We start from the raw sequence: 26,623 nt of genomic DNA, 5'->3' as shown, positions 1-26,623 counted from the left end.
AGATACAGCAGGAGCTGCCGAGACACCAGAAGTGGGAGCACCAGAAGTGGGAATAGCAGAAAACATGGGTTGAGATTCCATTCTGAAAGACGAATAGAACAAGCTAAAAACACGAATTGTTATTATACCAATCTGTTTAAGTTTGTTGGAAATAACAGTATAATAACAATATGTAATTCCTTAAATATATATATATATATATATATATATTACAGTACGATTAAATAATGATAAAGGAATTAAACAAGAACAGAATGGAGGAACTAAATAAAAGAGGCAATTTGAAAGCTTCCTGCAAAACAAGAAAATGTAATAACAATAAGTAGAACCGGGCTTGTGTTTGACACAATTCCCTTAAACAGATTCGCCGTCTGTTCCCAGGGTACACCGGTTAAAAGCAGCGTACTGCCGGACGTTGAACACTTGCCTGAAAGACGAACGGAGCACAGGGATGGTTGCTGTTTCGTGACCGAAATTGCAGAGAATGTGTGTGTGGTATGAACGAAATGTATGTGTTGTTGTTGTATCTTTCAAGTCCCTGATAGGACATTATATCTTTCAAGCTTCTTGAACGGGTCAAAAACCGGGTCGGGTCGCAGCAAAAAGGAGCCCCGCACGGGCCCTAGCGTACACGCATTGGTTCAGAGAATTTTGACCCAGAAACCCGTTTTCTGCACCCCCCCTGCGCGCGGGTAGGAGCCAGAGTAAAACACAACACAAGATCTTGACATAGCTTAGAAACCTCCACTTATAAACTAGTAAAAGTTTATATCCCACACCAATATGGGACAAAGCTTTTCCAACTCCAACTTATGCACCAAACACACAACTTTGAGACTCAATATCTCATTCACCTTTAACCCAATTTGGACGCATCTTAGTTTGTTACGTAGCCTTGGTCAGAGACTACAAAACCCACTAAACAATTCGCGATATATGTCACACAACTATATATTTATTGATGTCCAAAGTGGTGGAAAAATGCACTTTTTTCCAACAATTACTAAGTTTAGTATTTTGATCATTGGAATAAAATAAATGGTCAATTTGAATATTGACTTTTGATTTTATTCAATGGTACCTATAAAGTTAGAAAACAATTTTAGAGGATCTGCATCCTTCAATTTTTTTAGTTTATTATTGCATGTACCATCACCATTGACCATTGACAAATCTATAAAACTAGTAATCGATGTATCATTAACCTTTTATCGTTTGTCATCGCTTTTTAAAAATGCAAATTATTAAGAAACTAATGTGTGTAACGACACGATTAGTTTATATCATAATCATTGGTTTCGCATTAATATTTTTTGTACTCTTAGCTATATCAAACACATATTGTGTCAGACCCCTAAATCCGGGGGCGTGACGTTCATGAGATCACAACACAAGATATAACGAACGACCACAAAACGCGTCGTTTTTGAAATACATTTAGAAATAACATTGTTTGACAAAGTTGATAATACAATACTTGAAACGAAATTCATTATTTGAAAACATCATATTATTATTAAACAATATATTAAAGATAGAGATTTTAGCAAATTGATAAGTCAATTCCTAAGGTTTGAGATATGAGGCAGCTTCCCATAATGCATGGGAATAGAAAACTTTCCAAGTCATAGCAAATCGTCTAATTACCTGAAATACATGCTAAAGATTGTCAACATAAAGTTGGTGAGTTCCATAGATTTTTATATAAAAGTAAGTATTATGAACCACAAGAATTTAAGTAGCCATTGTCTAATTACAATGCTAAAGAAAAGTACGTATACATTAAACTAAGCTCACGAAACGAAACTCGACAGTGGTGTGCCTCAAGTAAGTACTTGTTCAGAGTACTCAATTTTTCCAAATATATAACATCCGTTCGACCCTGCAGGTCAAGTTGGAGCTACCAACCCAGATGGGGAGTGTCAATCCCAAATAGTACTATTCAATATATCTACGTTTAAGTCCATAATTAATTGTTTCATGATGGTGAGGCCTTAAGTGAACTCGGACCCTGACGGTTGCATATCGACCCCTATTAGTTATGTCATGTATAAAATACACTCGTGTTCGGACCCTGACGGTTGCATTTCGACCCCTATTAGTTAGGGATTTTTGATAGCAGGTGTTGGATTATCCTTATGTACACTGAGTTGCTTTTTGTATATACAATCCCAACCCGTCAACATTTATATTTTTCCAAAACTAATTTGTACGTCAATCTTTCTAAAATAACTTAATTCTTTATCGTCAAAACTTTTCATTCCGAGAATGTTCGTAACCTTTTCAGTATCACCCTTCCCTTTTTTAATTAGTCCCGTTCTTTTCAATGACCAACCTTACCATCATCTTGTTAAAAACTTTTATCTCTATCTTATGATTAGTTACCCTACCCCATTAAAATAATATGTGAATAGCATCATATGGATATCTGACAACTTACACATCCCTTTCTAAAAGACCATGGCATGGACAAAAGAAAAGCATCCATAATAATTCTTTAAGCATAAATTTTTTTTTTATCCCTTTTAACTCTAACCACAAAAAAAATATTAACAAAGACTTTTTTTTGAAATCACTTTTGGGTGATGAAACCAGATACTAACGTAGAAAAAAAATACTTGAAAGCATAATCTGTGAACATAAAGTGTTCTATCCTTACCAAGTGTTAGGTGTTTAAAACCAAAGGTTAAACACTCAAGGATTCCAAGTGTACTGATCAAAAGAGGATAGGAATTTTGATGGGTTTGGAAGTAACCAAAATATAACCAATAAGTGGTGGTGTTTGGGGACTGTAGTGGTTCGGTGATGACTTGTTGATGGTGACGTGAGAGGCGGACAGCGACGGCTTGACTGGGGTGGTGGCCTGAATTTTGAACGGACAGAGGGAGGGAGAGGATAAGGTGAAAGGGTATTTGGTTTTTACTTAATGTGGAAGGATGTGGGGTTAAAATGGGAGGGGACCATTTGTTTCTATATATATATATACTTACACTTACAACTATCAGTACAAAATATTTGGTTTTAATTCCTTATGTAACTTTAGATATGGTAGGGGGATGGGCTCAAAGGTCTATAGGTTTGTAGACTAGCTTAGTAGATTAAGTTGTCATTTTTATCCATAGTATTATTATATATTTGCATCCACCGTTTATTCATTTTGTACATTTATAATAATATTGTTACATTTGTATAAGTATGTAATTAAGTCACTTTTTAAAAAATAAAAAATAAAAAATTATGTATGTTGTTAATATCTACTAATATTTCTCATGCAAATGGATTAACATGTCTAGCTTATGTGTATGTTTCAATTGTTTGTGACTTATTGACATATAATGTGTTCAAATAGTACATAGACTAAATATGTTCATATTAAAATGGATGGGCATATAATGGTACATTTATCTAAATAAATGCATATATTAATTTAATTTCTAGTTATAGTCGACCTGAAATTTGACGGTTGTCACATATTGTGTTTGTGTCAGGTTGCTTTGGTGGTGTGTCATTGATAACTAAATGGTGTAAATATCATTGATGGATTGCTTATTCTTTTCTCATTTAGATATCTACATAAACACGTGTGACTTGAGAAGCAGATAAGAAAAGTATCATTTGGTACATATTGGTGTATTTGGAAAGCGAGAATGTTTTAACAAGTTGGATGCGCACCCTATAGGGATTCTTCAAAGCATAAAATCTCTCGGTTTCTTAGTGATATAAACTATGATGCACCGAAACTCCAAACAGGTAGGCGTACTCGTTTCGGAAACTCCATGAGAATGGAAACTCGTACGAAACGTTTCCTTGAAGTTTTCATATATACCGAAATGTTTTTGTGAAGCTTTCATACCGTGTCTAATTAATATTAGGGTTTCAATGAGCTTTTTTCATTCCAAATGCATACCCCCAAACAAAAACCAACTACATTATACATTTGAGATCACCATCGAGCTTTTTATATTCAAAAATTGATTAGTCTAAATTTAATCTGTGATCACCGGTCACCATCAAGCATATATTATAAAATTATACATATATGATTATACAAAATCTCTCAAGTTTCAAGTATTTCTCTATATAAAATGAATATATTTATATATTTTTTATATTTTTATTTATGTATCTTTGTCGTACACGATCCTAAACTTTTTAGTTTTGCTGTTCTCCATTCCCGTTTCGTTCGCGTGCCCCTAGCCGTATCCGTTTCGGTGCTACATAGGATATAAAAGCCGCTTCAAGCATAATAAGCTTAAATGGAGGATAGCCGTAAATTCAATATTGTATAGTTTTGATATGAGTTTAGTTTACGGAAGTGTAAGAAACTTTTACATTTTTCCTATTGTATGAATATAACTTAGATTTGGTGCATTATAGGAAGAAACTTTATAAAGATATTCAAATATGTAAAAAGTGTATACGAGTCAAATTATATGAGCTAGTGTAATTTTTCGATTAGTGCATGTCAAAATGTCACATTATTTGAACATTTTACAAAGTTTTTTCCTACAATGCATCAAATGTAAGTTACATTCATACAATAGTAAAAGTATAAAAGTTTGTTACACTTCTAAATACTAAACCCGTTTTGATATTTATTGTTGGCCAGGATAAGTATCTTGGAATGTAACGAACTTTGAACGAATGTTTATAGTAGGAAATAACTAACGTTGTGTGTACTATATGTAAACAACTTGAAAATAATGTTTATTGTATGTAAGAAAATGTATTCAACCAATTAAAATCAGACAAGTGGCACCTCTATATGGTTGCCACGTATGTTTTCTTACATACAATAAACATTTTTTAAAATTGTTTACATACAATACACACAACTTTAGTTATTTCCAACTATAGACATTCGTCCAAAGTTTGTTACATTTCAGGATATTTATCCCTTGTTGGCCTGCCATTTGCGGGGTTCGTACGACTAAGTGTTACCTTTTTTTATAAAGAAAAACAGCCATGGTCTCCATAAATTTATGGGAGTGATATTAGTACCACTTATTTCAATACATTTACCAAAATCATGCATTACTGATTTGTACAGTCTGCTATAAAACTTATACGTTATGATACATCAATCAAAAATATTGGTACGAATATCAGTTCCCTAAATTTAGCATACCCATAATCATTGGTTCCCCATTACTATTCCTTATGAATTTACCTGTGCCCTTTTCATTTGCCAGTGACTTTGGCTTATTTACAAGAATTTATTCAGATTCATTTTATGTTTTGTTTCTTTACTACAACTTCGATACCTATTCAACCGTTAAGGTCTTGACGCACCATTTAGTACCTTGATTTCCCCTCGCATTCTACAGTGTGCAAAATCAAATACTATACAATCAACATATAAATAAAAATAAAATAAAATTACCCCCACCAGCCCGTTCTTTCACACAAACAAATGAACTGCTATAAAATTTAGAAGGATTAGCTTTACATCATGGCTAATTGGCCATGGCATCATATAAAGGGAAAAATCGTAGCTCAATTAGTTCTATATCTAAAGGGGGATTGATTTTCAGTGACCACTTCACTCTGTTCGACTCTGTTATTTTGCAATCCGCATTCAAACCTTATTGCTGATATGAGTTCTGGAGATATAATAGGCTTTAGTGTACCCTCGTTGTCACTTGGTTTGTATTTCCCATTGGTCTGGTTAGAATCACGTGTAGTAGTAGCCCCCCAACCCCGGTAAAGTATGACTTTATTTGGTTCTTGGGATACCATGATTGCACCGGTGGCTTCCTGCAAATATTGTCAAAAGGACAAGTTGGTTATCACTTATCAGAGGACCTGCTACTGCCTACTGGTTTATATGATACACTGATACAGTGGTAGAGTTGGTGTGAAGTTGCAAACCTCTAGTTTCGAAACCACTTCTTGTACCGAAGTCCCTCTGGCCCGGCCTTTGATGTTCACAATAGCAAGTGGGTGTTTTTGGAAGTGAGTTTTAATTGTTTTAGCCACTCCTGTGACAATATTGCTTCTTCCTGAAATATAAAAATGGTATCAATAACAGCAATTGATGGTTTTACACCAAATAATACATTTTTCTTCATTTTGTGTAGGTAGCTATTGTACACTAAAGAGCAGAATTAACAACCTAGCAAAAGATGGAATGGGTTGAAGGGGCTAAAATGATCAAAAGTCTCCCAAAGCGTTTTCATGTGTTTATACTGATATATTCAAAATTGCTAGACTGATATTGTAATACTACAGTTTTTGTTATCATGTTACTCCATCTTATATTGATTATTTAGATAATTTCAATTGAAAATGTTGGCATATCAGCCAAACCTGAGCCAGCTTCTTTTTTAGCCAAAAAAGAAAAAAAGAAAACTCGTTGACCCATTACCCAACCTGCCTGACCAGCCAATTTTCCAACTCTCACATTAGCACTGGTAGCTTACCTACAGCAAGAACGGGACGTTTCTTCATCTTAAGGGCTTGTTGCCTCAAAAGCAGCCTTTCTCTATTAGATAGAAGGGATGATCTGCGTGCTTTCTCATTCGATTTGTTGACTCCAGGTTCAGGTACTGTTGAAAATGGGACCTCGCTCCTTGTGAGAGAGACAGAAGGCTCATCGCTTGCTAGTCCTTCTGGCTATAATAGACAAACATATGCCAAGTTAAGATCAAGATAAAAGCCAGAAGCCCAAAATATCAATTCATCACCAACAAATGACTAAAACAAAATAAAAATAAAAAGGCTTTAGGGGTTATTTGTGAGCATCGTAAAAATATGGGATACAAAATAATCCAAAACCAAATAACACTTGGGTATAACAAAATGTAATGCAAGATATATGCTTGGCCGTGTTTAGGCTGCTTGAATACAATAGGATCAGCTATGTTAGCGTTAGTGTTTGGCTTACTTAAGCACATCATAGACAAATTTATGTTTAACAAGTAACTTTGCACCGCCTAATAATCAGTTTTTTGTTTTAGATAGTACCATAATTATATAATTCACAGCGAAACAATCATATAATCATAAGCAAAAATAGATACCCCAACGCTAAAAGCTGATTACTACTTGAAATCAAAATATTAGATAATTTCTTTCAAATGCACATCCAAATACCCCCTTAATTGAGATCAACAATAAAAAATATTAACCTTGAATTCAACGGGAGAAGTTGAAGCCTTATGCGTCTTAGCTGATTCACTTTCACAGGTTTCTTTCATAGACATGATCGAAGCTTTTGAATTAGTTTCTGTGAACTCACATTCATCTCTGTCTCTTTGGGGGTTCATGTCTACTTTAGCGTCACTAAAGTCAACACAATCCTTCTTCTTGAACTCCATGGAAGAGTCTCTTAATCGATCTTCACATCTAGTTACTGGATCTTGCAAGGGATCAATTTCACTTGAGAAAAATAAAGCTTCTCCGGGAACCTCTCTTTCCTTCAATGTTGCATATAAATTAAAGTTTCACAACAAAAATAATAATGTCATGCGTAGATTTTATGAATAGCAGATAGAACCCACACGTATAGATATAAAATTCATTTATACTAATAACTAAGAAGTGAGTTTTGAAAATTATACTTTAGGCAACACGAGAAAAAGGTACCCGTGCGTTGCGCGGTCATGGAGGTGATGGCGGGGTGGTGATGTAATGGCGGTTGCGGCGGTGGCGGTAATGGGGTGATCTACCTGGCGGGCTTGAAATTTTAAGAACACCCATATAATTTTTATAATTTATCGATGTACGGTTTTTGAGATAAAAGATTTTGAATGAATTAGAGGGATAAAATAATTTATGGAGGAGAGAGAGAGAAAAATGAGTGGTTGAGATTTGAGAAGAGAGAAAGGGTATCATAGTTAATTTAGGTAAATACAGAATAGATAGGAGGGACATCTTGGGAAAGTAAATGTTGAAACTTAAAATTTAGACAGAGATTATTTGCTTTATAATATAGTATAGAAAGTTATGTGAGATTGTGAGTTGGGTGACTGATCAAACAAGCTGGGTCAGTTTGGGTTGACCCACAAATTATTATGTTATACTTGCTGAAGCACAGGGTGTTTGCTATTATTACATAAGCAATATTACTAAATTAATTATATCTTTGGATACAACAAACTAGCCAACTAGGAGGTTGTAAGCACTACAACTCGACCTTGGGCTACCTACAAACCACTCTCACTTTTGCTGAAAAAAATTATTGACCTGTTTGAGGTAAGACAACCAAAATCAACGCATTTATAACTTTATACGTAAATGGGTCAGAATTGCTGCCTTTAGAGTATATTATATCTTGAACTTGTTATGAGTGTAGCTTCTGGAGGAAAACTTATATTCTCACCAAAGACTACAAATGGCATATGAGCTACTATTAAAATTTTGTGCAATTATATGCATTTGGTATAGGTTGGTAAGATAATGGGTTGGATGAACAACTAGTCTGACAAATACAGGTTCAGGTTAAACACACACTTCTTTGTCCATTTCTTTTCTTTCTTTTTTTTTTTCTAAAAAAAGTTCTTTTTTTCTCCATATGTCTACAATGAAAAAGTGACAGATTAAACAAGATTGGTAGAGCTATTATCAATACAGTGACATGTTCTTTATAAAGTGATTCGGGAGCTTGTAAACACTAATTTGGGTCACCTTTTAATTGTTTAGACGGTTTCTGTTTTAGCTAGCGGGTCAAACGGGAAAAAAAAAAGAAGCCAAAAGCGGGTTGAAAAAGGTCATAAACTCATAAGTTTATTTTAATGCTTACAGACTCTTAAAATGTTTTATTTTAATTTATTATGATAAAAACATATTTTGATAAATTCGTATTCAACATATTAACAAAAAAAAGTGTGTAGATCAACCCAAACTGATTTGACCCAACTTGTTTTGACCAAATTACCCAACCTACCCGTATTATTACTTCTAATGAACTCCCAACAAGAGGAATAACCCTGACCTGCCCATAGTCCACATGACTAGAATTTGATTTATGAACTTCAAAATCAGAATCAGGTTCCATATTTTCAGATGCTGGATTTGTCTTCTCCTGCTCCTGTACACAGCAATATCATTACCAAACAACTCCGATCTAATGCCATGCTTAAACAAACAAAACATGAAGTAATATGCAAAACGAGACACCCACCAACTGAATGTTTTGATCTTTGTCACCCTGTATATGAGCTTCCTCACTTTTGGCCTGGTTCAAGACGAATTAAGTGACTGTCATTGGAAAATATATGTGAACTACACAATTGATTGATAAGCACATCAGAGCACTCACCAACTTGAACTTTAAATCTTCAACATCTTTGCCAAGCTTCAATACATGAAGTTTTAAGGACTGCATCACAGAAGTAACTGAGAATATTAATCGGTGACCAAAAGTGTCATCTTTATGGCATCATGAATCATCTTCGTTACTTTCAAAAACAAAAAAGTGTTCAGAAAACCAAGTTTGAATAATATAAAATGCACTTGCCTCTCGTCGTTGGGTTTCTACATAGCGTGTTAATGCTTCTCTTTTATTCAGGAGTGTTTGTGGCCTCAAGGTAGGTGGTCTTTTATAGTTTTTGCCACGATAGACAATGATTGCATGACCTTTACGCACACGTTCAACTGCAACCAATATTCCACCACTTTCTGCTTCTAATGTCCTTGCAACTGCATGAATTTCATCAATGCTCGTCTCGCCACATAATATCTTCACAAGTTCCCTATATTTCCAGTGAAGATGCATATTTTCAACAGTTCCATCAAATACGCCACGTCTTCCTGAAAATGAGAAGATGGATGCTCATTAACAGATGCAAGTGAGATATGGAAATTTGTGATTCAACAGATATTTGGCTTTGAAGTGCCATGATATTTGAGGTGACAAGATGGGTGGATTGGGTAATGGCCAAATAAGTAACTTTCATACAGGTCATGACGGGTTGGCTTCTTTGTCCAACATTTATATAAATAATTAGGACGGAAAAATATGGTTGCAGAACTATACGAGTACAATGAAAAGCTAATTTTTCAATACAGCAATTTAAAGGATTGAGCGTTTAAAGATGTGAGCAGTGAACCCATTTGACCAGTTCCCTTTTATGATTTGCCAATTTGAGAAGTTACGGAGAACATAACCCAAATCGACCCATTCATAAGCAAATCAGGTTAAATGACCACCTCTATGATTTATGCAAAGAAATTGAGACTCACCCAACAGCAGAAAAGGTTTCATTTTCATGCCAACCTTCCTCAGCATGTAGCGTTCCTCTTCAGTGATGCCCTCCTTGTCTACTTCCAGGGGTTGTTTGATCTTTCCTTTCTCCAACTCTTCCAAAAGCTTCTCTGCCTTCTCTTTGCTCTCCAATGCCTATCATTGTCAGCATGAAATGTCATATGGTGCAGAATGGCTGGTTCAATCACAGGTCAAAACAGGTTTTTACGAATCTACCAACACTCTTTCGTCATCTTTTATTTGTAACTAATGTCTTAAGATGATTACAAAATCTATAGTGTCAAACTTCTCTTATTCTTTTTTATAAGTAAAGCAATGTAGCTTGTGAGCACTTGAATGAATTCCCAAAGACATTCAACCCACTGAGCCCATCTCTAGATAAACAGGTCAATATTGCCACCTCTAAGAATTAGCATAACACTTATGGCAGAGTAACAGTGGCCAGATAATCATACCATCTCAAAATGGCTTCCTATACTAAATCTGGCTTAAATGATGAAGCCCAGATAAAACTTTACAAAAAATGTAAATGAACGATTTGACCAATGTAAATGCTTACCTGAGACAGTTTCGAACTAGTTTTTTTTATAGCTGCTTCACGGGACCTTTGTTTCCTTTGCTCAATGGCAATTTCTAGTTTCTGGTCTCTTATCCCACCAAGTTCAGTAACAGGAGATCTCATTTCCTTGACTTTATTTTCTTGCACGTCTGATGAGCTTGTAATCTTCTTTCTTTCAAGTCCATCAACTCCACGGTTCCTTCTTTGTTCTATTGCAGAAGAAACCGTAGCGGGCAAGAAATCTTTACCTCTATACAGAACAATATACTCCTTATCCCGTGTAAGAAGTGTTCCTCCCGTTAACCACTGGAATGTTTCACTTTTTGTAAGACATGGAATTAGTGTTGAAAAGAATCAAAACCAAATACTCAGCTTCAAAGCTAGAACTAAAAGCTAAAACATGTGGTAAAATATGATGAAGCTGATATGGACACCAAATTCAGTACTACACTATTTTCTTGGCTATTCAAAAAAATAAAGGACTTTTCAAATAAAAAAACAACCTAAGCATTTCTGAACAAAAGAAAGCATAAAACTAACCAACTAACTAAACCATTTGACTCTGACCTATATCAAAGATCTTATGAGTCAGAGCTGTAATCATAGGTAGCAAAAGTTGGTGGGTCGGCAGGTTGGGTAACAGGTCAAAACTGGTGCTTGTATATAATTAAGCTACGTGGAAAACGAATCATGTTGACCTGCAACACTTTTACCATGAGCAATTACTACCAATAATGGTTACAGATACTATTATTAATGCTATGGACTTTCACTGAATTCACACATTAGTCCCTGGACTTTATGATTGTATTGTATGATTACATAAATCCCATTAAATTCCCCTTGACCGCATCAGTAACAAGGGAAAAGTTAAATTAGGGACTCCTTAGTTTAGGGACCATTAGGGACACTTCTCAATCATTCATTTTTCACCATCTCCAACCACCACCACCACCATGATCCTCCGGCGACGGCGACCACCGTCACCACGACTTACACATGTGTAAGTTATACAACCACCATCATCTCCTACCACCACCATGATCCTCCCGGGACGGCGACCACCGCCACCACGACTTACACATGTGTAAGTTACATGTCCCTAATGGTCCCTAATTTAAGGAGTCCCTAATCTAACCCACCCCTCAGTAACAAACAAGGCAATAGAGACCAAATCTAAGTAGATCTCAAAGACATGCAGTATATACACAGAATTTCACATGATTTTCGAAGCTGTATAAATGCCAGTATGATATAAGTATGTTCAACTTGGGTCCAATAAACTTGGCAACAGTTTAAATGGGTATCAGATTTAACAGACAAGACTACTAAACTGAACTGACCTTTAGTTCTTCAGCCATTAGTTCACTATTGGTATTTTGTACCCCTCTTTTAACAGCAATCTTTGCAATCTCACATTTCTCCCAGAGCTTTAATATGGCTGCAGCTAAGCCTTGATGTTTCCTATTTCTACCTGATTCGAGAAGAAAAGGACAAAATAAATGAGAATTGACTATGACAAATAGTATAGGTGACAAAATGGGAATATCAGGGAAGGATTACAGGTCACAACAGCTAGATTTATGGTAGATCAACCAAGTCAGGTTGGCCCACCAACAATTTTATGTCTTCTTTGAAAACAAAAATTCCAAATAAAACAAATTAAGAGAAAACACTGAATTATGATTAACTTTCCTTTTTAGCAAAATTTTAAGGTTTACCCAAATGACCGAGCTATCAATGGAATATTACCCAAACAAGATTACCTGTTTTAACGCAGTACCCAAAACCCGCCCGAGTCCCCCAATTTGCTAAGCCCATTTCATATAGCTTGAGTGCCACTGACCTAAAGCAAAATGACAAGGTAAAGGCCTTCCAAGTCTTCTTAGGGTTGTCATCTCATCGTTTGTTAATTTTGGTTGAACACCAAACGGAAGAAGCCGGAATGGTTTCCTGTATCCAGGGACGATTGCCGGTAAAAGGTCGGCATCAACCGGTAGAGGATCATATCCATACCAGTCAATGAACCTTGGTCCCAGACCATGCAAAAGCTGGTCAGCTTCTTCTGCTAGCTGTGCCTCTCCAGGTAACTGAAATCGCACCCTGGTTCGAGATCCCACACCTTGAATCAAAGGTGGCTGGATCGTTTTCATATGTTCACTGGATGCAATATCATCTGTACTAGCTATGTAGCTTTCTTGAGCAGCACCTCCTTCAGAATCCATTGATAAACTCATTGATTCACCAACAGATGCATCATTTGGTTTTACATTGTTAGCAAAGAAGTAAGGGTACTTATAGTCAGCACCTCTGTACAATATTATAATACTTCCGGACCTCCAGACAACCAAACCCCCAGTTTTTCTCTGAGAAAAAATGTTCCAAGCAGATACATATGTCAAAAAATTATATTTCAAAAGTGAAACAGTCATATTACGCAAAAGTCTTTGTTCCTACTGTAATTACTCATATTATATTACAACCATGCTAATCACTAGTCCAAATTTGGCTTTCAGAAGTTGATTGGGCGTGAAATTTCAAAGAACCATAAGTGCACAAAATAATACTTCTGGACCTCCAGACGACCAAGCCCTCGCTTTTTCTCTAAGAAAAAATGTTCCAAGGAGATAGGTATGTCAAAAGATTATGATTCAAAAGTGAAATAGTCATGTTACCCAAAAGACTTTGTTCGTACTGTAATTACTCATATTATATCACATCCATCCTAAAACACTAGTCCAAATCTGGATTTATGAAGTTGATTGGACATGAATTTTCAAAGAACCATAAGTGCACATGTTAAAGAACCAAAAAATCAATATTCACACACAGCTCACTAAATTTACAATATCATTTGATATCTAATAAAAGAACACTAAACAGCAATAGTGTGAATCCATTAGGGCATAAAATTTCAAAAACAAACTGCAAATAGAAGGATTATATGTGATATTTGTGATTTTAACAATATGGTGCTGATGTGACAACTTTTTTCAGCATATAGCCCATCTGACCACACCGGGTACCTCTCATGATCAGTTCAACTAACATTTACATATGGCAACTAATTCCGCATTCATCTCATCAACAATCATTTTCTTGCATGAACTCGCTATCTCCTATCCAAAACCACATAATAAACTGGTTCTAGTTCTAACAAAGCACAAAATCATATACATAATCATATAATAACAATGGTTAAAGTTCATTAAAATCTAACTAACCTCTAATAAATCATGACTTCTTTTCATATTCAACCTACACATATCCTCGCAAACAATCTTAACAAGCTCGGTATTCCTCCATCTTTCATGAATCCCATTCACAATCCCTTCAGTAATCCCAGCCTTCCCAATTTTCAAAACCTTTTTAATCCCAATCCCAACACCTCTCAACCGTCTCAATTCGTCACTCGACACTTTCAATTCCGCCATCGTCGGCACCCTCTCCTTCTCCTTATCCACATTACTCTCCTCATCTCTCCGCTTAACCTTCTCTTTCAAAACCTCTTTCCTAATCTGATTATACCTTCGTATAGCCGTACCCGACCCAGGCTCAGGTACCGGATTATCCGGAGTGCTCCAGCTAGGGTCAAGCGTGTGCCCGACCCGGTGCTTAGGTATCCGATCAGGCAACGGAACGAATATTTCACCAGGGGAGTTGGTTAGGGTTAGGGTTTTATTAACTGTGGTTTGGTTACTGATATTACCTTGTTTTTCTTCTTCTGAAACGTAACCTAGGGCCCGGAGTTTATCGGCAATTCGTTGAATTGCGGATTTAGTTAAGGTTTTGGGGTCGGAAGCGGAGGAGGCACGGAGGAGGAAGGAGGTCCGGCGGAAGTGGGGGGTGAAGAGGTTGTTATTGGGGAAAATGGAAGGTGAAATGAAGGGGTTTGTGAGGGTTTTAGGGGAAGGTGAAGGTGAAGGATGTTGAAGCAACATTTCAGTTGGTTAGTTATTTTGTTAGTTAGTTTGTTGAACTTTGCCTCCAAATCAGTTTGTGAGAATTGCGATATTGATATTGATATTGATATTGATATTGATATAGTAGCAGTAGACTAGTAGTGTAGTACTGTAGCAGAATAGAAACCAGAAACATTTGCTAAACTTTATCTCTGCTGCGAAGAAAGGAAACACCGAATAAATAGAGATTTGGTAACTCGCCCTTCAAAAAAAAAAAAAAAATTAATAAATTTTAATGATACATTTTAAAAATAATAATAATAATAATAATTACCTTAATAGTCAAAAATTAAAGTATATATTTAAATTTAAACTTCTGGTAATTCTATTTACCAATTTAGTCAAGCATTTCTTATTATTTATATTTTTCGATAAGAAATGAAACTAACTAATAATATCATGTTATATGTCACACGTGATCACATTTTACTAAATACATATTAACGTGCATCAAAACTATTGTACAACTCATTTTGCATTTCTCTTTAACACTCATGTCTTGGACTATTGTTTATATGACGGGGGTATAATTATAATTGCATTTATAAACATTTAAAAAGTGAAAGGAATAAGCTTTTACTTTTATTATACATTTTTCACATCATTCATCCTTACCCTTATCAATTTAAAATGAACGGTCTAATCTCTTTATTTTTTTACTCTTTTTGTATTATTTTCATATTCACGCACAAGTTTCATAAATAGACAATACTCGTTGTCACAAAAAGACAAAGAAAATTAGAGAAAGTGTGTGAGATTAATTATTAAAAATCATCCCAACTTTTATTTTGCACACAAATCTTGAAACGTCTTGCAAAGAAAATGGGATAGTGGTCTATTGGTAAGGTCTTTGACCTTAGGGAAATTCATCAGGGATCGAATCTCACTTCCTATATTTGTAGAAGTGGATTATTATGGGGGTTTTCGAGAGTCCTGGGTTTCATCCCAAGCATGCGTGGTTCGAGCACCGCATACTGCCCAATTGGATGTCACTGTGGTGTTTTGAATGCTACGACTAACTACTAGAATTTTTGTAGGCATGTCATTTAGAAATTTAAATAGATAGTAATAATAAAGATATTACGAGATCGTATTAGAGTAGAAAGAGTGGGGAGAGATGGGAAAGTGGTGGTACCACAAGCTACACCATCCCTTACAAATTGATAACAAAGAAGCTCTTTTGAAAGACGATGAACTACTTTTCACTACTTTATGCAACAAATTGTAAATCTATGTAGTTATACGACCAACAACTCTAACGGTTTAAAAAAGATTTGATTGAACATATATGCCACAAGTTAAGATTAATGATTCATTTGTGTATATATAACGAGTCTTGTGATTTTTTCTCTGAATACTTGGTCAACATCTCGTTCTTTAGGATATGTATAAAGTTTCATCATTATATGATGAGCTTTTCTCGATGTCTTACAATATTTGGAAAAAAAAAATTATATTAATATTATTTATTAATAGAAAACTTGGTTTGACAGTAAGAAAAGATTAGGTTTAATACTTTTAAATTTTAATTGGATTAGTAAATAGAAAAAAAAAGTTAAATTTTAATCAAATAATTTGGTTGGATTAGGCTGTAAACAAGAGTACGTATTATCACCTTTCAACTTTCACCTCCGCTGGTCCGGTGGCAGTCTCTCTTCCTCCTTATTTGACTTTGAAAACTCCACACACAAACACACACACACACACACACAAAACCAAAAAACACCCCCGAAAATCTCAAATCACATTTAAATCTTCATCATCATTTCCTTCCCCATTTACACGTACACAAATGGCCGGACTATTTACATACCTCCTCGGCGGCGCCGGAATATTCCTGATCGGCGCATCTGAATCCATTTTTTCATCTTCCGAAACCCTTAAAGACATTTCATCTCTTAATTCACTCCAACCTCCAACACCCAATTCAAAATCAAAATCCAAATCAAAATCAATCACTTCCTTAATCTTCTTTTCAATCTCCCTAATCTCTTTTTTATTCATCTTAAATTCCCTAATCTCAATTATCTCGGCACTCAAATCCAATGATCAAACCGGCGTCGTTTTGCAGCTCCAAGTAATCTCAATCTCAATTTTATTTTTCCTTTTTTCAATTTTAGGCCTTTTTACAAATCTTTCAAATTCTATTAAAATCCCATCACAGTTATTAAACACCCTTTGTTTGTTTGCTTTTATTGAAGAATTTATAATGTTTTACTTGCGAAAAAAGGACCTCGATGGGATCGAAAACCGGTATTATGATTTACTTCTTGTGCCTATAACTGTATGTATAGTTTGTACATTACTTGAACTTAAAGGTTCGAGCTTTAAACCGGGTTATTCGAGATTAGGAAGAGGGGTTGGGTTGGTATTGCAAGGAATGTGGATTGTGCAAATGGGTTTTTCGTTTTATTCGAATTTGATAACGGATGGGTGTTTTATTAAAGAAAAAAGTAGAGGGAATTTTACGATTAGGTGTAAAGGGCATCCCGAGTTTCATAGAGCTAGAGCCATTGCTACGTTGCAGTTTAATTGTCATCTTGCTTTGCTAGTGTGTTTTGTTGTTGGTATGTATGGGTTGGTTAGTAAAAAGTATGGCGTGAGTAGTGAGTCGTTGCAGTATAAGCCACTTGGTGCGGAAATGCAGCATTTGGATCAGGGTCGGTTTACTTTGGATAGTGATGAAGACGAAGATGAAGTTGGTGATCGTAATGGTGGTGTTAAGAATGAAGGGAATGTAGCTGTTGAGACGACAGTTAATGGTTATGGATCTCATCATTGACGTGATATAGTAAATGCTCGTTATATAGGTAGTTCGATCAGATGGTTTGGTTTTGGTGTTTTTTTGTTTCTTGGTTTGGTAAGATTGTAGAGATGTAATGTTTTTGATAAACTTTTGTTCAATAAAGATTGTATTTTTTGTTTTAGTTGATATATATCTGTGTCTCAGGTCATATGCTCCTTATTGTATCAATTTGGTTGTGTATTTGTGTTTAGACTCTGGATATTGTCATTTTGTTGATGGATGTGACGAGTTAAAAAGATATAATTTTTGGTTTTGTGATTCATGTATGTGTTTGATCTAATTTTGTTTCACTTAAGCCCCATTCCATTTGCACCTTGTAAACGCCATCTTGAATTCTAATTGCAGTGTAGTGTCTATATTGAATCTTGGTGATGGTGGTTCAAAAGGGAAATATTCAGGTCTATTCATATGTTTGAATCTGATATTGACTCATCTAGACCTGATTTCATCTTGAACCTTCTAAAATATGGGATTTGGTTATGGTTTTTGATGTTGACGATGGTTCAAAAGGCACATTTTGGTTAATCCATCTTTACTTTGATCAATCGGTTCGTTACATTATGTTGAATTCTACTTGCATTTTCGTGTTTGATTGTGTTGTATCTTGGTCATGTGGTCAAAAGCCAGCAGTTTGGCTTATTGGTTTATTTGTATCCAACATTGTCACATCTAAGCTATACTTTGATTTGCAGCTTGTAATCTTGTTTGTAGATTGAGTTTGGTGATTATCTTGGTTCAAAAGCTAGAGTTTTTTTTTGCTTCATCTCTTTTTAATAGGATATATCGAAATATCAGATTACAATGTGCTTTAAGATGCAACTTATACATCATAAAGAATTACCCTCCTTCCAAATTGTGCAGGTATAAAGATCACAATTTCCGTTCAGGTATAAAGATCACAATTTCCGTTCAGCAATGGTAGAGCAAGAACCCATACATCATAAAGATTAAAGAATAGTATTGATCAGATTTCCAGTCTATTACATTGAGCTGGAAAACGGTGTAAGTTGCCAAGGAAATGAGAGTACCATAATGTTTTAAATGTGATGAAAGCCACAATTTTGTACTAGTAAACATGATACGAAGTATTCAGACTCAAAGATAAGTCAGAAATTTTCACTTCAATCAAAGATGGGCATGTAAATATGCAACATATCAAAATGAAAGCTGGACTGACAGAGACATGCCTATACAAATCTAGATGCTTTAGATCAGAAACTAAAACGAATGCAGTATAGGGCATTGCTGTATGTTCCGATCAATGGTAGAAAAGGTAAAGAATAAAAATCAGCAGACATGAAATAATAGCTTTGCCAACAAGTTCCGATCAATGGTAGAAAAACTATAGGGCATTGCTAAACAAGACGTTAGTTATGAGATGAAGGCATGTTGAAACCACAACCTTTACAAGCTATGCATTTACAAAAGATGTTGCCGGAGCTGAAAGTCGGGTTCTATTAATAGTAAACCATGTAAAGTGACCCTGTCTCTTGGCCCTTTGATCATCCTTCAATTTTGCTGTATGTTCGGACTAAACATACCATTAGTCACCATATTTATGAGGCTAATGAGGAGTAAGCAATGATCTTCTCAATAACGCTCTCTCTTTAAGCGGTCAGGGAAGTTTATCGCAAAACTATAAACGGAAGGAATGAAACAAAGTGCGCTTCATTGAACACAACAAAATGTAAGTTGTGTAAATATAACATAGGTCTTGTAATGAATGGTTCTGCGCAAAACAAGGGACAACTGGACAATATAGCAAATAATAACACACCATTGGTTGGGATTCCACAGGTTGAGACTTGAGAGTAAGCCAAGGCAACATGACTAGAGGTGTGGACACCTACATTAGAACTTTGAATGCTTTGTGGAAAACAAGTTGACATTCCAAAAGGATGTGGTTAGGACATAGGAGAGGCAGAACCGTAGAAGTCAATCAAGATTGACTTACAGGGAGAAAATAGCCCCACTCCGACTAGCTTCAAATGAAGATTTTAATGTTTTTCTTTTCATAGTGGGATATGTCAACAGGGCTGTCTTTAAACAGAACAATACCAGGCCCCTAACTCTACAGTGCTCACACAAAGTAGGTTAACACATAAAATCTGGAAAAACATATCAATACAACTTTCTACAAAAGATCTGAGATAAGAAAAACAAAAAATATAGGCACATATGTAACCAACAAGCTAGTTTCCTACATAAAATAAAGGACAGTTACATACTATTTGACTCTGATACGGCAACAGAACGATTCTTATATGATTATGTAACACAAATGAACCTATTATTTCTTCATCCAATGAATCCACTGCCGCAGTGAAAAGAATCCCCGTGAAATACAGTAAGCTTAGTCCCAATAGATCCTACTATAAGAAGGGATATAATATCAGAAAACAGGGTGTCACAAATGTACAGATTTGATAGTAAAAATTCAACATGACATCTTTTATGATGGTTCTGAACACCAAGAAACAACAATAACTAAATAAACTCATCCATTGAGAAAAACCATCATCTAAACCTGCTGAAAAATGCCCTGCACGCGGCGTTGCGGAATTCTTGGCTTGAAAACCCTCTCTGGAACAGGCGGAATGGGAACCGGCGTTGGCCACCTTGGTATCACAAATGGCACCAACACACGCCAAGAAAGGTCTTCAACAACACCGATAGGTTTACACACAACATCCAGCATTTTATTCCGAAAACTATATGATACAACACAAGCAAGCTCTACACATCTCATATAAACAATATCCAGATTAAAAGGATGAAAAGACAATGGAAGAAAAGTGGCCTTCATTAACCAACTGCTCAATTCAGGATCAGTCGATGAAAGATCCCAACGAGTCACCTTAGACTCAGAACACCATTCTCCTTTCTCGTAATCTTTCATATCCCAAAGACTAAAACAGTAAAACGAGTCTGCCTCAGGCGCCACCTCGAAAAAACGCAGCCTTCCTTGAGACTCATCACACAATCTATAAATCCCCTCATGTTTATACTCACTCTCGACATCCCTATCCTGAGGAAACCGAATAAGCCTACAAGACTTGGGTTCTTTATTCGGATCAAAAGCAACCATACCATGATCAATAACAAACCAATGTAGACTCCCATTATAATATATAGGCCCACCACCACGTCTCAGCAACGTAATCGGATTCTCACAAGGCAACTTATAACCAACCCATCTCCCAGTCTCAGACGAAAACGTCTCCAAATTCAAAAACCTTGAAGCCAACTTAGGCATTTCAACTCTCACAACCGTATAACTCGTAAGCAAACCATTATCATTAACCTTACTAACTATCCCTTCCCCAAAATAAGTCGGATGTCTTTTAGGTATCCTATCATTTCCTCTAGGCAACGTAACCCATTGTCTCGTAACCGGATCACAAACATAATAAACCAACGGCCCCAACAAACAACACAAAACCAACCCATTACTCACACCCAAAACCTTAAACTGGTCAGCTTGTTGTTGTTCCTCAAAACTCGACATAAAAAGTACCGAAAAATCCTTACAATCATAAATTTCGGGCCGAAATCTCTCAACAACATCCTTAAACTTAGACACATAAATATACCTATACAAAATCCTCCAACTTAAAGACTTATTGGCAGCAGTTTGTGTCACGGAATAAAACCGATGAAAGGAAGGCTGCGAAATTAGCTCAAGCCAGTTTTTGCAAACACATTTAAATCTAAAAATAGATTTTAAAGGCAATCTAGATAATATCTCAACAAGTAATGAATCAGGTAAAATAGAAATATCATAAGAAAATGTTTGAGTTAATATAACAAGCCCTAAAAGTGATGAATCTGAAATTATACTATTATTATTATAATTAGGGTTTGATACCTGAAAATGTTTTTTCTTTCTTGAATATGTGAACAGATGATGTGTTTGACTACTTTCTGACTGATTGTTGTTTGGATTTTTCTCCTTATCCATTTTTTGGGTTTTGTTACTTTGTTGCAGACAGCCAACAGAAGCGTTTGAAAAGCAAGATTATGTTTTGTACGAGTATTGTTTTCGAGAGAGAGAGACTAGTGTTGGTACTTGGTCGATTAGGTTGCTATAAATATCATTAGACTTCTTTTTGAATAGAATATTTATTCTTGAATGAAAATATCAATCGACATATTTTTATGTTTATTTATGGAATAATTATATGAGGAAAATGACTAGATACGTGGAAACATCAGATGACAAAATTAAGAGAAATAATTAGTATATATCACAGTTACCTTTTTAATGTATTAAAATGTTTTTAAAGGAATTGAAATTTGTCAAAGAAATTAGAATTTGAAGAAATTGAAAAGTTTTAAAACTTGTTATTTGTTTGGTTGACAGAATTTAACGGAATTTAAATAAGAAATATGAATTGTAATTATAACAAATGACAAAATTACCCTTTATTATTAAATTTTTTATAATATCTTAATAAAATATAAATACAAATAATTATCGGAATAAAGTAACTATAATAATAAATATAATAATAATATGACATACACCACTATACCAGTACACCATGCAGGCACGCATGGTCCCAATTTTTTGCCCAACAAATCCATCGTTATCCCCAACTCCAAGATACTCCATAAATCCAAAATAAAAAACAAATAAAAAGGATGATAAATTGATAACAATAATAAGCAATTTTAGTCATAGTAAGTTATTGTTTTATTTCTCACACAAACAACAAAAATCATAATTTCATTTCCTAAGCAGCAACGGTGGTTTATAGCTGGAATCCATAATCAGCAATCGTGGTGGTTGTGGTGGTGGATGGTGTTCAATGGCGGTGGGTGGTGAATGGGGGAGTTTTGGTGTTAGGTGGATCGAAAAAGGGAAGAAAAACAGCAACACTTAAGTGGCGGTGACAATAACGGCGGTGTTCAGCCGATGGTGGTTGGTGGCGGGCTGGTGGCACGACATCAGATTATGCCTTTGTCAAAATTTTTGAATCTGCAACACAACAACAACATCCGGTGTTTAAGTGGAAACAAGAGGTTTGTAAATGTAATTTTGTATACGAAGGGTCTTTTGATCAAAATGTTTCAATTACAAAGGAATTAAAAACTTTCCATCAATATATCGAAGGAATTATAGATTCATTGATTTAAAGAATTTGATGAAAAATTCTTAATTCCAATTCCATCCTTTTGTTGAACCAACCATGGGAAAGAGGAAGATTTTAATTCCAATTCCTAGGATTTATCATTTTCCGTTATATAAATAGTCAAATTATATGCTTTGTATGTTAACTTGCACAATTAAAAAGTATATTTAAATAATCATAGAACTTTTACCACCTAATACATTTAATAAGAAATAAAATCAATCATTCAAATGATTTTCATCATTTTGTGTAACTACTTACATTACTCGCAAGTTTCGATCCTCTTGAACCAGGAATTTTGTGGAATAGTAACGATTAAAAATAATAATAATAAAGTTTACAGGTTCACGTATCTTGTGGAAACCTCACGAAATATGTTAATATTGTTATAATTTGTATTAGTAAGTGTCAACAATCAACATCATTTTTGATTATTAAGAAATCAAGTTTTTAACTATACTTTATGGTTTTCCTTTATTATAAGTTTTTAACCACCCCGTCATCATCAACACCACATTTCGTTATTATCACCATTGTCGTCGCATTGCACAAATATATGACTCGTATGTTTAAAATTAAATTTAAACACATCTAGCAAATTAATAGGTAACAGTCTCGTAATTTCAAGCTAGTCATTTAAATTTTAAAAATGAAAACGATGACTTGGGAACAAAAGTTAAAAGTTAACAACATATTGATGCCTAAGAAAAATTTATAATTAGCAAAAGAAGAATATATATAGCTACATAATCACACAAGACACAACTATCTTTTTTCTCTTTTAATTATAGAGAAGTTTTCAACTTAATGTTAGATATTATTTACCATGTATTTTATAAGGTAAATAACTTATATCAACAAATTCAAATATGATTTCACTCAATATGTATTTTCCTAATTCATGGGACATGATATATTTTCCTAATTCATTAGCTTAAATTTTTTTTTTTTTAATAATAAGATGATGGCATTTAAGAAAATTAAAGTATATAATTAGAAAAAATAATTAATGAGAATCCACATGTCATATTCATAGGGTTTTAGTAAGATTTTTAAGCTAATGTTTAAAATGATTAATATTTTTTTGGGAAACGATTTTTAAGTTGAATATATTTTAACCCTTGAATGAATATAAGTTTTAAATTTTGACCATTGATTTCTATCCAAGAGGGATAACTTTAGGGAATTCCCTCCCCGTTTTCCTTGCATACATTATTCACCAAAAGTACAACACAATATGAGTATATTTTAACCCGTTTTTTGTTAAGTTATTTCTCTTATATTATTTGTTAGAGAAAAAAATACATCATATTAGAATTGATAATTAGAAGATCAGTCCAACACTCCAACTGGTCAGAGGCACTTACGGTTTTACCCAAGATTTTGAGTTCGATAATTAGGGATGACAAAACTTGGGGTTTTTCTCTCTGAATACTTGTAACGGCTCATGGTCAACATCTCGTTGTCTAGGGTACGTGCAAGGCTTCACTATTATACGGTGAGGTTTTCCCGATGTCGTGTTCCGACTGAATGTTCGAAAAAAAAAAAATTAGATTTGATATGACTGTAAGTCATAGGTAAATGAGACACTCTACGAACGAGTGGTGAGTTGCTTACCAAAAATCTTACAAGGCAAAACTAGTGACGCACAAAATGTAACTATTGAGACCTTTCTATAAACTTTAAATCTTTATTCATGGCTTTTGATCCCTAATTATAATCTTTGTCAGATTTTGATATATCACAGAATGAGACGGTATCGCTCTATTTAAACTTGATTAAAAATTGTGCATTGATCCGTCAAGGTTAATTGCCTCGTAGTACATGTCTAATATAAAAAGCAACATTTCCTTTCCAGCTAACGCCTCAATCCATTTTTAAATTTTTTTTTTTTTATCATCACTAATCTTATTCAGTATATGAGTTTGGTTCACAAGATGTGTGTATTTCTTACTAAGTGAAGTCAAGTTAATAAATGGCATTTGGCCTGGTAATGTTTGAAGGTATGGCTCCCAGTCAAATTATGGAAAAACTGTAAATACACGTGTGAGAATCTGACTTCAAAGAAAATATTGGTAATCTCGAGTTAAATATCGTTTTATTGTTTTAAGTAAAATAAAACAAGTATTAAAGTAAAACAAATAAAATAATATGTTTTTCTTCACTGAAAATTACCGTGCATCATGAAAATTACCGTGCATCAATTGCTTTGTGAATCTTCATGCATTAATTTAATTATAATCTAAGAGTCAAAATCTTGTCTTATTTTTTTTATTTTAATACTTGTTTTACAATAACCAACCCCAACATTTTATTTATCCTCCGTCATCATGTGATTACATGGTTCCACATATAAATATTAGAAGTCACAAGTTCAAAATTTGCCAATGACATATGAATAATCTTTATTGTGTGATCCATGTGTGAGGATGATGATTTACTGAATATGAGTTATATGTAGTTTACGTTTTGTATACCAAAATGGTACATGAGACCAGGGTTCCCACCCAATAACTTTTTATATAGCTTGAACCTAGCAAATAACTCTACTGGGTCACATGTTCAAGATTTCACAAGTTCTTTTATAAATTCGTCTAAAAGTAAAATTCTAAATATTAGAAGGAACAAATTTGACCCATTTACTAATTTTCATTGTTACCAACACACGAGTTTCAACATGTTGAAGCCGCCCAAAAGGTTGCTCTAGTACCTACAAAAGACTATTTTTTAATGACCAATTAAAATGATGCCAGTTACTTCGCATGCGACGTCCTAATGGTCGAAGGTACACACAAATTGACCTAACCTAGACGGATAGAGCCTCTATCCCACTTAAGTAATTACATGTTATGGGAAAATCCACTTAACCCACCCGTACGTAGGCACGACAACAGATTAATTGTAATGTTTAAAATGAACATAGTTTTGGCACTCATAATTTCATATGCGCTTTGGTGTGCTAAAGGTCAACAGTTTGAGGGCCTAATTTAGTTAGGAACGAGATATGTCATCCGGGCGTTGCCCCGGGAGTCATTACTTTTGTTAATTTTTTAATAAAAAATATTATTCAAGAGATAATGTGCCATAAACTTTTTGAAGAATACATGTATTATTCAAATTATTAAAAATTGACATTTGTTAGTTAAAAAATGAACTGTAAAAGTTTTGTGTGAAAGTGAAAGTCGTTCGCATAAAAGTTCAGTGCTAAAAGTGTAAAAGACTTAAATGTTGTGGTGAAAATAAAAGAAAATCAAAAAGTATAAAAATTTAGTGCTAAAAATATAAGGGGTTAAAATGTTGCTAAAGTGTAAGAGGTTAAAATGTTGTAGTTAAAATAAAAGATTATCAAAAAGTAGAAAAATTTAGTGTTAAAAGTGTAAGAAATTAAGATATTGTGGTGAAAATAAAAAAGTTAAAAAGTTTACTAAGAATTATAAAAGTTTTGTTCTAAAAGTGTAAAGAGTGAAACTATTGTGGTGAAAATAAAATAAAATAAAAAAGTACACTATTCAATACACATTTTCCCGTACCTTAAAATAAAAGAAAATTAAAAACTATGAAAGTTTAGTGCTAAAAGTGTAAAGAGTTAAAATATTATGATGAAAATAAAAAGAATACAAAGTTTACTAAAAAATATTATAGTTTAGTGCTAAAAGTGTAAAAATTAAAAGTTTTGTGTTGAAACTAAAAATAATAAAAAGTAAACTATAAAGTATTATAGTTTAGTACTAACAGTGTAAAAATTGAAACTTCTGTGTGAAAGTAAAAAGAATAAAAAGTATATTATTACTAAAAAATATTATAGTTTAGTGCTAAAAGTGTAAAGATTGAAAGTTTTGTGGTGAAAATAAATAGAACAAAAAGTTTTTTAAAAAGTATTATAGTTTAGTGCTAAAAATGTAAAGATTGAAACTTATGTGGTGAAAATAAAAATAAAAATAAAAAATATACTAT

General features: G+C 34.3%; 3 protein-coding genes across 3 annotated transcripts; 1 reads left to right on the top strand and 2 right to left on the bottom strand.

The window, feature by feature from the left end:
* Positions 1–5,359: 5,359 nt before the first annotated feature.
* LOC122578565 (CRM-domain containing factor CFM2, chloroplastic) lies at positions 5,360–14,786 on the bottom strand. Its single transcript, XM_043750547.1, has 13 exons — positions 13,991–14,786; positions 12,613–13,132; positions 12,110–12,240; positions 10,767–11,072; positions 10,186–10,342; positions 9,461–9,753; positions 9,263–9,322; positions 9,125–9,178; positions 8,936–9,031; positions 7,131–7,418; positions 6,423–6,615; positions 5,872–6,002; positions 5,360–5,757 (listed from the first exon to the last, which is right to left on the bottom strand). Exons 1-13 carry the CDS (start codon positions 14,705–14,707, stop codon positions 5,497–5,499), a joined length of 3,207 nt encoding a protein of 1,068 aa, XP_043606482.1. The 5' UTR covers positions 14,708–14,786; the 3' UTR covers positions 5,360–5,496.
* A 1,605-nt stretch (positions 14,787–16,391) lies between these two features.
* LOC122578408 lies at positions 16,392–17,662 on the top strand. Its single transcript, XM_043750362.1, has one exon. It carries the CDS (start codon positions 16,521–16,523, stop codon positions 17,508–17,510), a length of 990 nt encoding a protein of 329 aa, XP_043606297.1. The 5' UTR covers positions 16,392–16,520; the 3' UTR covers positions 17,511–17,662.
* Positions 17,663–19,643: 1,981 nt separating this feature from the next.
* Positions 19,644–21,495, bottom strand: LOC122610740 (F-box protein At1g49990-like). The gene is made up of 2 exons (XM_043783701.1): positions 20,062–21,495; positions 19,644–19,903 (listed from the first exon to the last, which is right to left on the bottom strand). The coding sequence occupies exons 1-2, from the start codon at positions 21,493–21,495 to the stop codon at positions 19,727–19,729; spliced, it is 1,611 nt and encodes a 536-aa protein (XP_043639636.1). The 3' UTR covers positions 19,644–19,726.
* Between the last annotated feature and the right edge of the window lie 5,128 nt (positions 21,496–26,623).

This window comes from Erigeron canadensis, chromosome 8 (assembly GCF_010389155.1).
Source record: "Erigeron canadensis isolate Cc75 chromosome 8, C_canadensis_v1, whole genome shotgun sequence".
In the NCBI taxonomy this organism is placed as follows: domain Eukaryota; kingdom Viridiplantae; phylum Streptophyta; class Magnoliopsida; order Asterales; family Asteraceae; genus Erigeron; species Erigeron canadensis.
This window is presented reverse-complemented; position numbering and strand designations above follow the sequence as displayed.

Coding starts and splice junctions, on each gene's coding strand:
- LOC122578565 (XM_043750547.1), bottom strand. CDS start 14,707: ATGTTGCTTCAACATCCTTCACCTTCACCTTCCCCTAAAACCCTCACA. Junction 13,133..13,990: donor GAAGTCATGATTTATTAGAG/GTTAGTTAGATT, acceptor ATTTTTTCTCAG/AGAAAAACTGGGGGTTTGGT. Junction 9,032..9,124: donor AAGATCAAAACATTCAGTTG/GTGGGTGTCTCG, acceptor TGCTGTGTACAG/GAGCAGGAGAAGACAAATCC.
- LOC122578408 (XM_043750362.1), top strand. CDS start 16,521: ATGGCCGGACTATTTACATACCTCCTCGGCGGCGCCGGAATATTCCTG.
- LOC122610740 (XM_043783701.1), bottom strand. CDS start 21,495: ATGGATAAGGAGAAAAATCCAAACAACAATCAGTCAGAAAGTAGTCAA. Junction 19,904..20,061: donor TGCAGGGCATTTTTCAGCAG/GTTTAGATGATG, acceptor TTCTTATAGTAG/GATCTATTGGGACTAAGCTT.